At 45.3% G+C, this 15,432-nt stretch overlaps 1 protein-coding gene across 1 annotated transcript in view; it reads right to left on the reverse strand.

Annotated features, from left to right (window-relative positions):
- TNR (tenascin R) overlaps nt 1–15,432 on the reverse strand; it is a 310,511-nt gene that overhangs the window by 61,196 nt on the left and 233,883 nt on the right. The window contains exon 3 of the mRNA XM_030573302.1: nt 5,979–6,546. Within this exon, the coding sequence (XP_030429162.1) occupies nt 5,979–6,477 (499 nt within the window). The 5' untranslated portion in view covers nt 6,478–6,546. The remainder of the gene's footprint in view (nt 1–5,978; nt 6,547–15,432) is intronic.

Consider the following 15,432-nt stretch of genomic DNA (forward strand, 5'->3'; position numbering starts at 1 on the left):
AGAGAGGAAGGATATTTCTGTCAGGCTGATTTAAAACAAAAGGGTATTTGTTTGAAATTGCTCAGGGGGTTGGAGAACATTAGAAGTAGCCTCCAGAGGAGATGGAATAGTGAGCAGAGGGCAAGTGGGGTGATTAAAGGTGAGTGCTAAGTGCAACTGGTACATCTCCTACTGGCCATTGGAATTGGGAAAAACTGACCGTAGAAACGTTTTATTGGGCTTCAAAATCTGAATCATTTGTGTTCAAATGTTTTGCATGCTCTCTCTCTCTCTCTCATATGCTTATTAGAAGATTCTGCTTTCTTCCATCTCACTTCACGCTTCTTAAATTGCATGGTTGTTCCCTGAATTCAACATCCTCAAACTGGAAGGGTCCTGTGGATGACATAGTATATGTTCATGTCATTAAAGACTGTATTGTAATGCATATGCCCCAGGGGCCTGAATTTAGGTTGCATGGGCAATCTTAATTCTGGCATTGTCTAATTTTTGCATGCTTGGCTTTGCAGTTGTAAAGACCTTCTAATGTTTTTTTTAGATGTAATTTCTTAATTTGTTAATAATAAAACCAAACTGAAAAAAAACTCCAAAAATTCTATAATATGGAACCATCTCCACCTCCAGTGTGGGTCATCAGCAGAGTTCAGACCTTTAAATCCACAGCACAGACCTCTACCACTTGAGCTAATGGAGTGCTGATGACGGTAGTAGGCTATTATCTTCTGTGTGAGCCCATCACCAGAGGGGGATAAGACTCTTTGCAAGGGTCTTGACAGCTGTTTGCTGTCAGCAGAAGAATGTAGACTCAGGACACCTGGGTTCAATTCAGATTCTGGCGGGGTTGCCCTAGGTTACAGACCATTCTGACTCTCTGTTCCTACCCAACCCCTTGGCTCCTATCCCCAGCCCCTCGGCTCCTATCTAACTCCCCCAAGTACCTGCCCCTATATAACTCCAGTTCCTCCTCCTACCCCTCTACTCTTGTCCAACACCGCCACACCATCAGTTCCTGTCCCCTCTGCTCCTTTTCATCTTCCATCCCCGGGCTCCTACCCCCACCTCACTGCACCTAAATACCCCTAATCCTCTTCCCCTTCCTCTGCTCCTGTCTGTCCTGCCCCTCCTCTCCTTCCCACTCTCTGGATCCTGCAATACCCTCTATCCTGTTGCCTGTCCTTCCCATTGGGCTTCTGAGTGATGGTGGGGGGGTAATACAGTATGTGCCTATGTATGACAAAGCCCCGAATATTGGGACTATCCCTACAAAATCAGAACATCTGGTCACCCAAGTGCCAGCAATGGGAAGCCAGGAGAGCACAGGAGAGACAGTCTCCCTGCTCTCATTTCCTGTGCCTGGCACCACAGATGTGTCCCTGGCTGGAGGAACAATTGCAGGAAAAGTCCTGTGAACCCCCTGCAGGCCCGGGACAGAACATGCTCAGATGTTCTGTGGGGACCGCACATATGCAGTCTGGTTGGCATGTAGGAGCTGTGCAGGAATGGAGCATACTCAGTACAGACAGAATTTTTGGAGAGTTTAGCCGCCAAACAAGTCTCTAGTTAGTATGTGCAAAATGAGATTTTTTTTGGAGGCTTATTGTTTGGCTAAATCTGGGACAGCAAAAGGCACATCCCTGACACCAGGGCAGTCCTGTTACCTAATTTCAATCCCTTGCTCTGGTACATGGAGGCACTAGAGCTTCTCAGTGAAATGGTGGTAAGAATTATTTTAACATAGACAAAACAATGTATTTTCCCCTAAACTCATTCTTGGAAATGGTTGAACCATTTGACTGAAACTTTTCCAAAGTAGTCAGCCTGATACAGACACTGATGTGGACAATGTCAACTTGAATGGTTGAAATTTGGCAAAATTATAAGCAAGTGAAAGCAGAGTCTTATAATGGAAAATGTTAGGCAATCTTAACTATAGGTGGTGCTATCACCGCCTATGATATACGTTGCTGACCAACAAACGTAAAAGTGGTTGGTTATAAAGTGTGATAGGACCATTTAGGCAATGCACACATCGGGGTGGTGTTCAGGTGTTCAGACTCTTGTGAAGTTGTCAGTAGATGAGAGAAGATGCTTGAACAGTTGCTGGAAAATCGAGGATTATTTATGGAAATGTCTGACACTGAGTATGTGTGTGAAATGACTGATTCTTGTCTGATTTACACTGGTGTTAATTCAGAGTAACTCCACTGAATTTAAAGAAGTTACTCCAGATCACCCTGTTGTAGCTGAGATTGGACTGGAGATTCCATAGAATGATCAATGTTTTGTAAGTTTATTTGCATACATTATAAATAACCCAAATAGACCTACAACTATTTTTATAACTAACTCCTTTCATGTTTTATCTCTTAAATTTTATTACTTGATTTTAACAATGATTATTCAGCACATCCATTTAATTTTGGAATAGTTTACATTTTATTTTTACCTAATACAGTTATTAATATGTATGTATGGATATAAGGGTTTGGTGCCAGACTTTCAGCTGGTGTAAAATGGTATCGCTTGCTTTGGACTGGTGCAGATTCACACCAGCTGCCAATCTGACCCATACACATTTCTGTGTGTGTTGTTGTGTTCTCTGCATGATGATGTGTGCATATAATCCCTCCTCACACACAGATCATGAGCCTGAGTCTCCTATTATCTATTGATATAACTTTGTTGGCTTCAGTGTCGTTACTCCTGATTTACATTGCTGTGTGACTAAGGGCAGGGTTAGGCCCAGTGTAGTTATGTATTATGCCAATTACAAAATAACAAGTTCAAAAAGGAGAAGACACAGGGAAGCAAAGTGTGGGTTTTTTTGATTGTAGCCAATTCCTGTCTTCACCCTACACTGGACAGTGGTTCTCAGCACCTGGGATAGGGCTTTGGATACCTTCCATACCCTGACATTTTCTCCTCTTGAGACGTTCTAATAGGCCCAATTAGAGTGTTCATTTTCTATGCTTCATCACTCACAGACCCAGATGCATGCTGTTGAGGAGTCAAGCAGAAACTCTTTGCGAAAACATCCCATTTTTTATGAAGCTTCCTCCGAAGTAAAAAATGCTCTTGGCTCTGGTTCCTCACTCAGCTGAAATTCATTGTATCAACATCCTCCTTCATAACCCATCTCATTACAGCAACCCGCTATTTCCTTGGTTTTGAAGAACTGCCTTGTAGAGATGATGAACTGAACTGTGTCTTTTGAAACAGTAACCCTAATGGAAGGGTTATAGAAAGCCCTTCACAGAGCTTGCACATTATTATTCAGATGGAATACTCCGTTGATAGATTTGTGCCTTCATTATAAAAAGGTTTGTTTGTCTTTCATGGCAGCTAAAGTTATCCCCTGATTTTTTTTTTTAACTGTGTGATTTTCATATCCACTCAGTCCTTCTAGGGAGAGGATAGAGAACTCATTTATTGCTGACTCCTGCGGTGCTGTATTGCGTTAAGGGACTATTTAGGAAATCAGTAAATTTTTCTCTTCTACCGATCCCATGAAAAGTTACAGAACTGGCCTAACAATTGCTAAGCAGCAGGGGGTATACAAGATGGACTTGCTGCCTCGTCATCTTGCTAGTGTCATGCAGTTGTTTTTTAACCTGGCTTAAGCTGTGGCTGTGAATACGTTACTGGTGAAAGGATTTGAGCGGCAATGATACCATAAAATGGTTGTTCTGGGCGGGAGTCTCTGCGGATTAATCTCGCTGTTCAGTTCAGTTCCTGTTTACCGGTAGCTCTTCAGAATGCTTGCACCTCGCTGGTAGTATATGGGGAAAAGGCCTTGGTGGTTCAATGTAGAGAGTTAAGGCTAGATTGTGACTTGAATTGCATGCCCATATCGGGGATTAAGCATCCCACTTCCCCCACTTCCCAACCTTGGGTCTGGGATGCATTGTTCTAGGAAGGGAGTAAGCTGGCATGGGTAGGCATGGAGGGATGAGGAAGGAGCAAGGCCTTGACCCTACCTTCCCACTGGCTGAGCATAGCCACAGAGCCAGGGCAGGGGGTGTTGCACCTCGCTGCCGGTATAGGCTAGTAGCAAAAAGCTCCTCCCTCACCCTGAACAAGGAGGAAGCAGGGAAGGAATTGTGACGTAGGGTGTGTCTCAGGGTCACAATGCCTTCTGGGGCTACTCCAGGGCTGCTGAAACTTAGACACCACTCAGTGCCTAAAAGTCAAATCTAGGCCTTAATTTTTCCTCTTATGCCAAGAGAAGCAAATTTCTCTAGGCCAGGCACAGTTTATTGAAGGACCATGGGGAAGCCTGGGATGGAGTGATTGCAGGGACTGGACTCCCATCTCTCCCAAGAAGAGGAAAGTCTTTCTAGGCCAGTATGGAGAGGTACATTGGTAGAAGGTTGTAGGTCTCGGTCAGTGTACAGGGCCATTGGTTGAGCAGTAGGGGGAAGACCAAGATGCAAAGAGCAATGAAGTTCAGCTCTCTTCTAACCTGAGCAGACAGTGATTTCTCTAGGTCACTGCTGAATATATTGAAGAGCTTGGGGAAAGCTCAACACTAAGTGACCACAGAGAAGGGGCCAGATTCAGTGGTGATGTACATGGGGCTGGATAAGTCGCGTGTAGGGTCTAAGCTGATCAGCAAATGGGCTCAAGTGACAAAGTAGTGTCTGGTAACTTGCAGCAATCTGGCAATCAGCATGAGTGTCCAAAATAGGTGTGAGTGTAACCTATACCAGTTCAATTTCTTGTGGGGACCAAAATCAGCCCTTGGTAAGTGGGCCCAGTTCCATTCTGTTACATGAGGGTAAATCAGCAGGCATTTCACTGAAGCCAATAGGAGTTGCATTCTCTCACACTCTAGGACAGTGGTGGGCAACCTGCAGCCCGTAGGCTGCATGCAGCCCATCAGGGTAATCCGCTGGCGGGCTGCCAGACAGTTTGTTTACATTTGTATGGCTGCCTGCAGCTCCCAGTGGCCGGGGTTCACTGTTCCCAGCCAATGGGAGCAGCAGGAAGCGGTGGTCAGCATGTCCCTGCGGCCTGCCACTTCCTGCAGCTCCCATTGGCTGGAAACAGTGAACCACAGTCACTGGGAGCTGCGGGCAGCCGTGCAAATGTAAACAAACTGTCTGGCAGACTGTCAGCAGATTACCTTGATGGCCGTGTGCAGCTTGTGGGTTGCAGGTTGCCCACCACTGTCCTAGGGTTATCTGCTCTTCCTCCACCTTCTGCCTCTGCCAGGCAGGTTACATTCACTTTGCATTATCTGCTGAGTTCAGAATTGATGCCCTTTGCCATTTGCATCTGACTTCTGACCAACTTATACCCAACGTGTAACTTACATCCAGCACCATTTGTATCTGAATTTGACCCCGAGACTTCCATGGGAATTGTACTCACTTTACCAAGCTGCACTTGGGCCAGCGACTGAATTTCACTGTCAGATATTTCCCCCATGTATAAACATTGACAAATCCATGTCACAGGTTGGGATGCTCAAGAATCAATGAACGTGGAGACTGAATCTCTGTTTTATGGGTGAACTGTCACCACACACACTTAGGAGTTTTACAAGGGGGAGGAGCTTTAAATTCCATTGAGGGTTCCACAGGAACCATGACAGCTGAAGAGATGCCCTCAATCAGCATATATCCTGAATGCCCTGACCCTGCCTCTCCCGAGTCGGTCCCACCCTCTTTCTGGGCTATGCAGGCTGGCTTTGGGATTCCCAGCAGTGTGGAGACTTGTGCTTTTGTACCCAACTCCCGATGGACTTTCTACCTCCCAGAACCTGTAGCCTGGGTTCTAGCTAGTGAATCTGGCCGTCTTTGTTTATGTCGATAAGTAATATTGACAGTGCTGAGTATATGCACTGTTGTGGGACTATTAGCAAATGCAAAATTTCCTCCATTAATACTCTTGAGTAATGGCACCCACTCTAACTCATGCGCCTTCCTCTCTTGAGACCTCAGTCCCCAGCAAGATCTAACAGCATCAGTTACTACCTGTAGCTGCATTTTCTTGGCAGCAATTGGAGTTGCATTGGTCCCGTAGCATGGACACCTCCCTCTCCAGCATCTCAATTCTGCTCTGAAGCTCCTGCATGACCTGGGCAGAGGTGAAGCACTTGCAAGCCTGCTTGGGGAGGTTTATCCTGTGGGTGAAGGTGACCTGGCTCTCGCTGTCTGAGGTCTGCTCCGTATATTCCGTCATCCTGTCGTCTTCTGAACTCACCTCCTGGTCAGATGACGCCTCGAGTGCTAATGAGCAGAAGCTGTCCAGGGAGATGTTAATGTTGTATACATGATTGAAGACCATGGATTGCTCCTTGATAGGTGGGGTGTAGTTGGAAAAGTTGCCTTCCTCATCCACTACCCGCCTCCTCATCCGCTCTGTTGTCACCTCTAGCCGGCACTCAAAGGGCTTGAGGACTGATCCCAGCAGGAGCAAGTTGAGACCGATAAGCATGTTCCTCAGGACTAAGTTTTCACTGTCAGCCCCCATTTTCTTGAGCAGGAAAAGCAACTTCTAAGCCAGCCTTGGCTGACAGAACTGTCTGAGAACCTGGAGACCCTGAATGAGAAGAACATGAATGATATTAGCCTTTAAACGGGACCGCTGTGCTCAGATCACAAGAGGAGTCTTTTGGAGTGTGGTGTAAGGGGCTAGATTCTGCATAGATGTAACCCAGTGACATCTCATTGGCCTCAACATGATTGCATCTCACCCAATACTGGCAAGGAAATAGCTGTGTTTTTAAGGAAAGGTTAATGTGAGTCATAAGCTGTCGATATGGTACAGTCTGATAATTTGCTGGCCTTTTGTAGCTGGAGGCCTTAGGTCACAACTGAAGGATCAAATTCTGGCTGCTTGGGGTGTAAACCAGAGGAGAATTTGTCCTGTCATGCATTTGGCCAGCTCAACAGAGTCCAGTCCTCACATTTGTCTGTCTCATCACCAAGGGCCTGATCTAATGCCCACTGAGGGCAATGGAGGTCTTTCAGTGAGAACTGGCTCTGGCCCCAACAGCTGGATCTTGCAAGGTGCTTAGCACTTCTGAGGTGGCACTCAGGACCTTGAAGGGCTGGGCCAACGTCTAGTGCAGTTTGCCAATACTGGAAGTCTTTGCTCATGCTAAAGTCCATAGACCAAAATAGAAGGGAGATGGCCGTTCCTGGCTGGGGTGTATTGGGAGGCCCATTGCTAACCAGCTGGCAGAGTGATGCTGTCTGGTTTATGCTCGGTCTCATTTAGCCAGGTGATCAGTACCTCACTTTTGTGAGCTGTCGTACATCCCCAAGGTGGAATCTGGGCCCACTGAAGTCAGTGCCATTAAGTTCGATGGGGACAGGATTTCACTCCAGATCTTTACACAGGGAGACGAAAATTTTGCATCTATCTTGGTTGGGTTTTTTTTGTACTGACATGGTTCCTTTGGTAGAAGCACATCATCTTCTCGCTAATATATTTGGGGCATAAATTCTTAGACTGAGGCCTATTCCGGGGGCACTAACAAATACAATACGAGAGGGGAAAAAAGGCTTAAAAGCATGTTCTCATATCAGTGTGGTATCTCAAATGGCATTTCATGCCCCCGAAACTGAGCACTACAGTGCCAGGTTTAATTCAGTAGCTGTAGTAACACTGTTAAATTAGACTGTACAGTATTAAGTTTGTTTAGGTTTATGTTCTGGACAGACCAGTATCTCCTGTTGAAGTCATTTCATCCCCTACCTGTGCTCTGGATTATGGGGTAAAATGTCTTTATTTGGAACAAGACAAGTTTTCATTTTCTTATTGATTTGTGGTCTCCAGGCGGTAATCCCAACTCTAAGGGCCACATTTATCCCTGGTGTAAAATCACTGACTTCAGTGGAGTTGCCCAGGGATGAATTTGCCTCTAGAACTCTTGCTGGGACTATTGTATGTTGACCAACAGTTAACTCCATCTGTTCTGCTTTAAAGAATTACAGCTTAACATAGCAGAGAGGATGAAGCCAGCAGATGGGCAGGACTGCGACTGTGAGTCCAAGGACTCTAATTGCTCCTAGTGCAGCAGAAAGGATGATTTGATTGCACATTGGTTACCAGCTGCCAATCTGTTTGCCTTGCATTTTGTTTTCATTGGATCATTAGTTTATGGTTTGTGTCGTATAATTGGAGTGCAGTTGTTTGGAGGAAGGAGAGTTTAGCAGTAAGAGCAGGGGCTGAGAGACAGAATTGCTGCAGTTTATATTTAGTTCTGTCACCATCTCACTGTGTGTGTACATGGGGGGGAGCAATTCACTTTGACCTTCTTGTGCCTCAGTTTACCCACCTGTAAAAGATAATAAAGGCTAGCTGGAAGTAGTTTATCTTATTTTTGTATCCCTCCCCTTCTTTTTCTTGGCAACTGTAATCATAGTGTTTTTCATTACAGCTTGCTGGGAAACTTTCCCCCTGGCCCATGATAATTTGAGATATTGAAAAAATTTCCTGTCTCAAATTGAGACCAAAAGTAGAAATCTTGAACAGTTTTTATGAACCAAATCCAAACCAAAATTTCAGTTCACGTCAATCACAACATTTCATTTCAGTAATTTCTAAATGCTTCATTTTGATTTGGACTATTTTGGTTTTTTTCTCTATAATTAGCTTAAACTTCAACATGAAAAGTCATTTTGAACTAGAAAGCAGGAATTTTTCATTCAGAAAATGTTGTGACAAAGGATTTTGATAATTTAAAAAAATTTTTTCCAGAAATATTTTTTAGTCGAAAAACTCTTCAAAACAGATCCTGTCCCATGACAAGTTTGGGTTCCACCAATCAGCATTTGCAATTGAAAAATTGTTTTATTGAAAAATTCCTGACCGGCTCTAGTTATTCATCTAACCTCCCTGGGGACATGTAAGGCTTGAATTAATTAACACTAGTAAAATGCTCATGGTTCTTTATTAAAGGGTCCAACAGAAATGCAAAGTATTGAATTTTAGCATCATTTCCTGTAGTAATTACTACGATTATAGACTGAAGTCAGTGGAAATATGGGTGATCAGTTGGAGCTCAGCACTTTTCAGGATTTTGGCCTAATACTTTTTAATATAAAAGATGATGTTTTCAAATATTGCAAAGTACTTAGGTGTCTTGCTCCCACTGAACATCAATGGGACCTAGCTGCCGAAATCCTGCAGGCCCTTTTGGAAATATTCCCCAATGTCTCCCCAGTCTGCTCCTTCCTGCTTCCTGTCCACCATTAGGGCATAACAAGCAGTAGGCACATAATTGAAATGCAGTAATAAATACTCTGTAAAGCAAACAATTAAAAATGTCAGTGCAACATCACACACAAGAAAAAGGAAGGAAACAAAAGAAGATAGATTTCACGGCAAGTGCACATATATATCCAAGGGCAGGAAATGGCCCATAGAGTTGGCAACCCTAATTAATTACTTATGTCAGCCAGGGTCTGAATGAGCTCTACCCTGACGTGGACTGATGAACTGGGGGGAAAGATTTCATAGGGCAAAAGACCTTGTATAGACCCACCTACTCTGCCTTGGTGATGGGCAGAGTGATCAACGTGATCAATTTTGGCTGTTTTGGGTTAAAATTCACTTTAGTCTTGAATGCAGGGTTAACGGATTGTTGTTAGCTTATGGTATGACTAAAGGGCAGCAGAACTGTACTTACCATGCCCTAATTGAGGGGGTCAATTGCACCGGATTGGTGCTGTAACCTATTTGCTAAGCAGGCGGCAGTGATGCCAAATCTAGGTACAAGTCAGAGGGGGTGGGGGCGAGGTGTTCCTCCTTGGTGATGTGGGCTCTGTTTAAAGCGGCATGGATACCGTCTGTCCCTCCCCTTCCTGTGTTTAAAGGTAAAGCCGATCAGACTTTAGAGGCCTTGTTTCACTAGAGCTGAAATCATGAATGAGTAGCAGTAGGGGCTGAACCTTAGACCTTGTTGGGGACAGTGTAGCAGAGAAAGGAAGGATGCAGCAGGCACAGCAGTGCACAGTGACAGTGGTATGCAACGGCAGGGGGGAGCAGCGGCAGTGAAGGTCCTGTTTGGCCCCCATTGAGGGGTGGGAAGTGAATGCACCCCTGAATTCTGGGACCTTGCTCACTTTGGACAACCTGCTGCGAATGAGATGTAGTGGAGGGAACGGGGAGTGGCATGTTAAAGGGACACCTGTCCACTGGACTTTCAAACCACAAGTGGGACACTGAGGCAAAGGACTGCTGGCCAAGATATGGTGGGTGGGTGTTTCCTTATGGCTTACGTACTTTTCAGTCATTGTTGTGGTGGTTTCCCAAATTAATGCTGAGTTCCCGCTCCCTTGGAATAAAAGTTTTCTTTTGTTTTGCAAGTGGGGAAGTATTGGTGTTTAGTGTTTAGTTTTCCAGAATTCTGGATGGGAACTCAAGCCAGTTCTGTTTTGTGATGGTAAAAGGAACTCCTAGGTATTGAACCTAGCCATGCTGCTGCCGACACCACCTGGCAGAAGGGTTACATATAAATTAACCATAACTTTGTGCTTAATCTTTGAAGGGGGATTAGACATTTATATGGATCACAAGAAAATCCAGAAGTGTTACAGTTAATGCTGACAAAAAGAGTATTGGGAAGGAGATTAAACCTCATCCTGTCAGTGTTTAAACCAATCTCTATCAGGGATTAGGAGGAGACCTTCATGAAGGGCAGATCACCCCCACCTCTGCCTACTGCAGAGTTTCTAGCACCTTCTTCTGGAGCATCTGCTGCTGGTCACTTTTGGAGACAGGATATTGGCAACTCCTATGCTCTTTATGCAGCATCTTCCATCTCGGGATCTCAAAGTGCTTGGCAAACATCAGCGATCCAGTCTCTCATGCAGTAGATGCATCCCCATTTTAAATGGGGAAACAGAGGCATAGAGAAGTAAATGGCAAACATTGCCAGCATGAGACTAAAGCTGGGCTCCTCGTCTCATGTCCTCCAAGGTATTTAGGTGTCTAACTCCCATGGACATCTAAACGCCTTTGAGGATCTGAGCCTTACATTTAGGTGTCAACTATGGATGTAGGAGCTGAACTTTAGGCACCAGGGTTGAAAATGTTGGTCTCAGTGTCTTGCCTCAAGGCTAGGCAGCAAGTCTGTGGCAGAGCTAGGAATAGAACCAAGTTCCCCCGACTCCTGAGACCCTCCTTTTCCCATTCACATCAAGGACTTTGCTCACCTCTTTTAAACTACAGATTTGGATTTTGAACATCCTGAAGCTTGGGGGTGTGTTGGATCCAGGCTCTTGGTTTGCCCTGGTAAAGATGAGGGCCACTAGATGAATTAGAATCTGCATCTCAGAGTTGATATCTAACACCACCCAAAGTTCCAGGGCCATTGGGTTTGGTGTCAACAAAATCCTTTGTAGTGTTTTGATGACCAAATGCATCTGAACCTCCTCGGGGCTTTCTCTTATTGTTGATGCCAACAAGTGGTTGAACTGCTTTGTTCAGCTGAATACCATGCGGGGTTCCGGTGATCACTTGACACCAAAGCTCCAAGTGAACTTAGATGGTGCCATCCCATGCAGATCAGGACAGACAAAGGATCCTAAATGTGAGCCTAAATGCAGCACTTTGCATTTCTAGTCCTCTATTCCTTTCAAAGCAATCTTGTGACCCCTGAGCCTCCTCCTGAGAGCCCTGCTACAATCCCTGAACCTTTGGGTCTGTTGGTGCTGTGAACTGTTATTGGATAACATTGGATAGTGTTCGTAGCATGTGCCATTTTCAAGGTAGAAACTGTTTTGTTTCCACGTGGAAAATTAGTAAGCCTGATCTTCCTCATGTGTCTATTGGTTTTACACCTATGTAACTGCAATTGGACCTGATTCTCCATTGGCTTGGATTCATTTGCACCACAGGGAACATTTTCCACTTGCTTTGCACTCAAGTTGTCCTGCTGTAAGTGATGAGGTAAGGTGCAGGGCAATGGGGAGGCAGGCCCATTGACATTAGGGTGACCAGATGTCGCAATTTTATAGGGACAGTCCCAATTTTTGAGTCTTTTTCTTATATAGGCTCCTATTATCCCCCACCCCCATCCTGATTTTTCACATTTGCTGTCTGGTCACCCTAACTGACGTGCGTTTCTGTTGCTCCTGACTTACAGAGTGATGAGAGCGCAAACAGGCCTTTGTGTTCTAACAGTCAAAACTTAGTGGGGTGATATAGTGTAACGGCATGTTGAAAAACAGCTGAGCTGCTGCACCAGCCCTCTTGAATTAAACTAGAATTTTGCCAGGGAGGCGGAGTTCCCACCCAAATCCAGATGAGACTTAATCTACAATTTGGGGTGGGGATTGAAGACTGAATCCAGGTGAAGGTTCATATCCAACCCCAGTGATACATATCACTGCCCCCTAAATTGTGCTTCCCCCTCCCGCCTGCTGGTTGCAAGCTGGCTACTGGGCCAGAAACCAGCAGGTGGGTGGTGGCTGAGGGGCAAACATGCATCTGGGAGGATGGAGGAGGCCTGTTAGTGGCGAGGCCGGTCTGGTAATGGGGCGAGTGCATATGGAGGGATGAGGGAGAGAGGGTGACAGCTGGCTTACGGCACTCTGTCGGGGGTTGCAAGAGGTTAGGGAGGCTGGGAGTGAGCTTGAATCTGGTTTTGCAAGGGAATGAAGAGCTGGGAGGAAAGGTTGGTTTCTTTTCTGGGGAGCTGAAGATAGGAACGCTGGTCCTCACTGTAATTTCCTCATCTGCCCTGCTCTAAGCCTTGCAATGCTGAGGAACTGAAAACAAGCAGACTGGTGAATGCAGTGCTCCTCCCGCTTTGCCTAGCCAGGCACTCAGAGAGCTGCCCAGCTGCGCATGGTGTTGCCTACACCAGTCGTTCAGAAATCATGAGCCAGGCCTCAAAAATCATGAGATAATTTTAAAAAAAAAAGGTCGGGTTCATTTTATTTGTCTTCTGCCTTCTGGGCACGTGCAGGTCACATTTCCAAGCTTTTCTTCACAACCACGACAGCTAGAAACTCAGTTGTTTAATTAATGAAAGCCAAGAATCTCACATAATCCCCTAACTTTAAGAAAAGCACCAAATATTAGGAGGCTCAGGAGAAAATCATGAGAATCGGCAACACTGTAAACTGTGTGAACCAGCCAGTAGCAACCTTATGACTCCACTGACAGGTCACTGTTCTAGGGATCATGCCTGAGTGTTGTGCCCATGGAGGTGCTGGGGGAAAGGAAGCAGAATACAAATTCATTTGGAGCTCATTTGCCAATCCAGCCTGGGGACTGTTATCCAAGTCTGAGCTCTACCAGTAGCTGCCAGTGCAGTAATCATGTGAAATTGCTCTATATTATTTATAATTATTTTTGTGCCTTGCACCTTGTCTTTGTTTCCCATGGGAATGGCAGCACATATCTGCCTCTCCCCTCTGACACCCTCCCCCCCCAAAAAAAAACAAAAACCCAACTGTTTACTGCTTTCTCTCTCTCACGGTGCCGTGACATCCCTGAAAACATAACTGTTCAGCCGCCCCTTCAGCATTTACAGGGTTGTTATCGAATATTATCTAAATATTTCTGTTGCACTTTTCCTACCCTTGCTTGCTACTGAGCATGCACATGGGAACACACTGATATAGTTCCTCTCTCTCCTAATGTTCCCCGGAAAAGCAAGAAAAATATATTTAATTCAGACCTGATGTCAGTAGATCCAGCCTCCATGGATGGCTCAGGCCAAATTCCCTAGTGCAAATGACACATCAGGTGTACATTGGCCAGAAAATGGGAGTCAGTGATGTAAATTGCAAAGAGACAGTGAGAACTAGTGGGTAGGACACTGGTCTGGGTGTCAAAGAGCCTGTTTCCTTTTTCCCAGTGCTGCCACTCACATGCTGGCAAGTCACTTCCTCTCTTTTTAGGTCAGTTTCCCTTCTCATCCTTTGTCTATTTACAGTGCACGCTCCTCAGGCGTTTGCTAGATTGTAAGCCCCCACTATGTGTTTGTTCATTGCCTAGCACAATGGGGCCCTGATCTCAGCTGGGGGCCTCTAGGCATTATGGTAAAACAAGTCATAAGATCAAAGTAGTGTATCTTGCACCCATTTAGTATTCAGTGGCTGTGGGAAATGGCCGAATTCTACCTTCACTTATGCTCCATGTGACATTGTTGAAATCTACAGAGAGGAAATGAAGATCAAATTTTACTACAAGGAGGTGGGTGGGAAAGGTAGCAGTTGTGACTGGGCACAACTCTCATTGACTTGACATTGTGTTTGCTAATATCTGGGGGAATTTGGTTCCCCCTGGATCTGAATTTCATCATTTAGACCTGGCTCTATCACATGGATCCCAACTGGAAGTTCTTATCTTAACACCCTCAAACTCCACTGAAGTTTAGATCTAGGTCCAAACTTCTTGTCTCAGCCTCATATCTAGTGATGAGCTGCATGCATTTCCACTGCTGTTCATGTAGAACCAGGATCTCTCAACCTACAGTAGCACTTTCTCTGCATTATAGAGTGCCTTCTCCTCACTGGTGGTCTTTGCCATGACCTTGATTCCTTCTGTTGGTAGCCGGTCCCTTACTGCTGCCCACCACTGTCACAAAGAGCTCAGGTGCTGCAGAACCTGAGATGTGTGCTACTAACTCTGTGACTGAACAGCCTCCACCTTGACCTGGCCCTGGGAAGTGCCCATCTCAGTGCATTGCAGTTCTTGGTGACACCTCAAAAGAAAATCAGTGCTCTTGCTCTCAGCCTCCCCAGCAGTGAAACTCTCTAGCTTTCCTCTTTCACTTGATCTCAACTTCATTTGCCAGAGTGACTTGAAGAAAGTGCCTTCCCACCTCCAATTAGTGTGTTCGCTAGGTAGCCTCCTATATCTCTGGAGTCTCTAGTGACTCCACAATGGCCTCATTGACCCTGGGAGAGAAGCTTCTCCTTGGCAATGGCTGGAAGTGGTGGGAGGAGCCCAGGGACTAATTAGCGCTCGTTGCCTTTGATGGACTTGTGTTGTTAGAAGCTAACTACCTGCTCTTTGGCCCTCTCTGCCTTTTGTGTGGGAGTGAAAGATGTAGGTTGGTAATTGTGACGCTGAGCTAGTTGTACAAAGCCAGGCTGGAACGTTGAATAAAACCTCATTGCAGAATTATAGAAACGGCTTAGATGTGTGAATATAAAATTGCCCCTGATCTTCTCTCCAGGGCAGAATTCAGTCTGGTTCAATAGGAACACAAGAGTTGGTCAGAAGAGCAAACAGAAATCCACCAGCTGAGGAAATGAGAGCAGGAGAGAGAGGCAGATGAAAGACTGAGATATGAAAGAGCGAGACTAACAGAACAAGGATACAGTGGCTAGATGGATTGACACAGTGGAGAGAGAACTGATGCAGGACAGCGATTACTAACTAATGACCATAAGCAGGTCAGATAGTTAATGCCTGTATAAACTAGAGAAAACGATAGAGTAATTTGACAGACTGATA

Source organism: Gopherus evgoodei, chromosome 8 (genome assembly GCF_007399415.2).
Source record: "Gopherus evgoodei ecotype Sinaloan lineage chromosome 8, rGopEvg1_v1.p, whole genome shotgun sequence".
NCBI classification, from domain to species: Eukaryota; Metazoa; Chordata; order Testudines; family Testudinidae; genus Gopherus; species Gopherus evgoodei.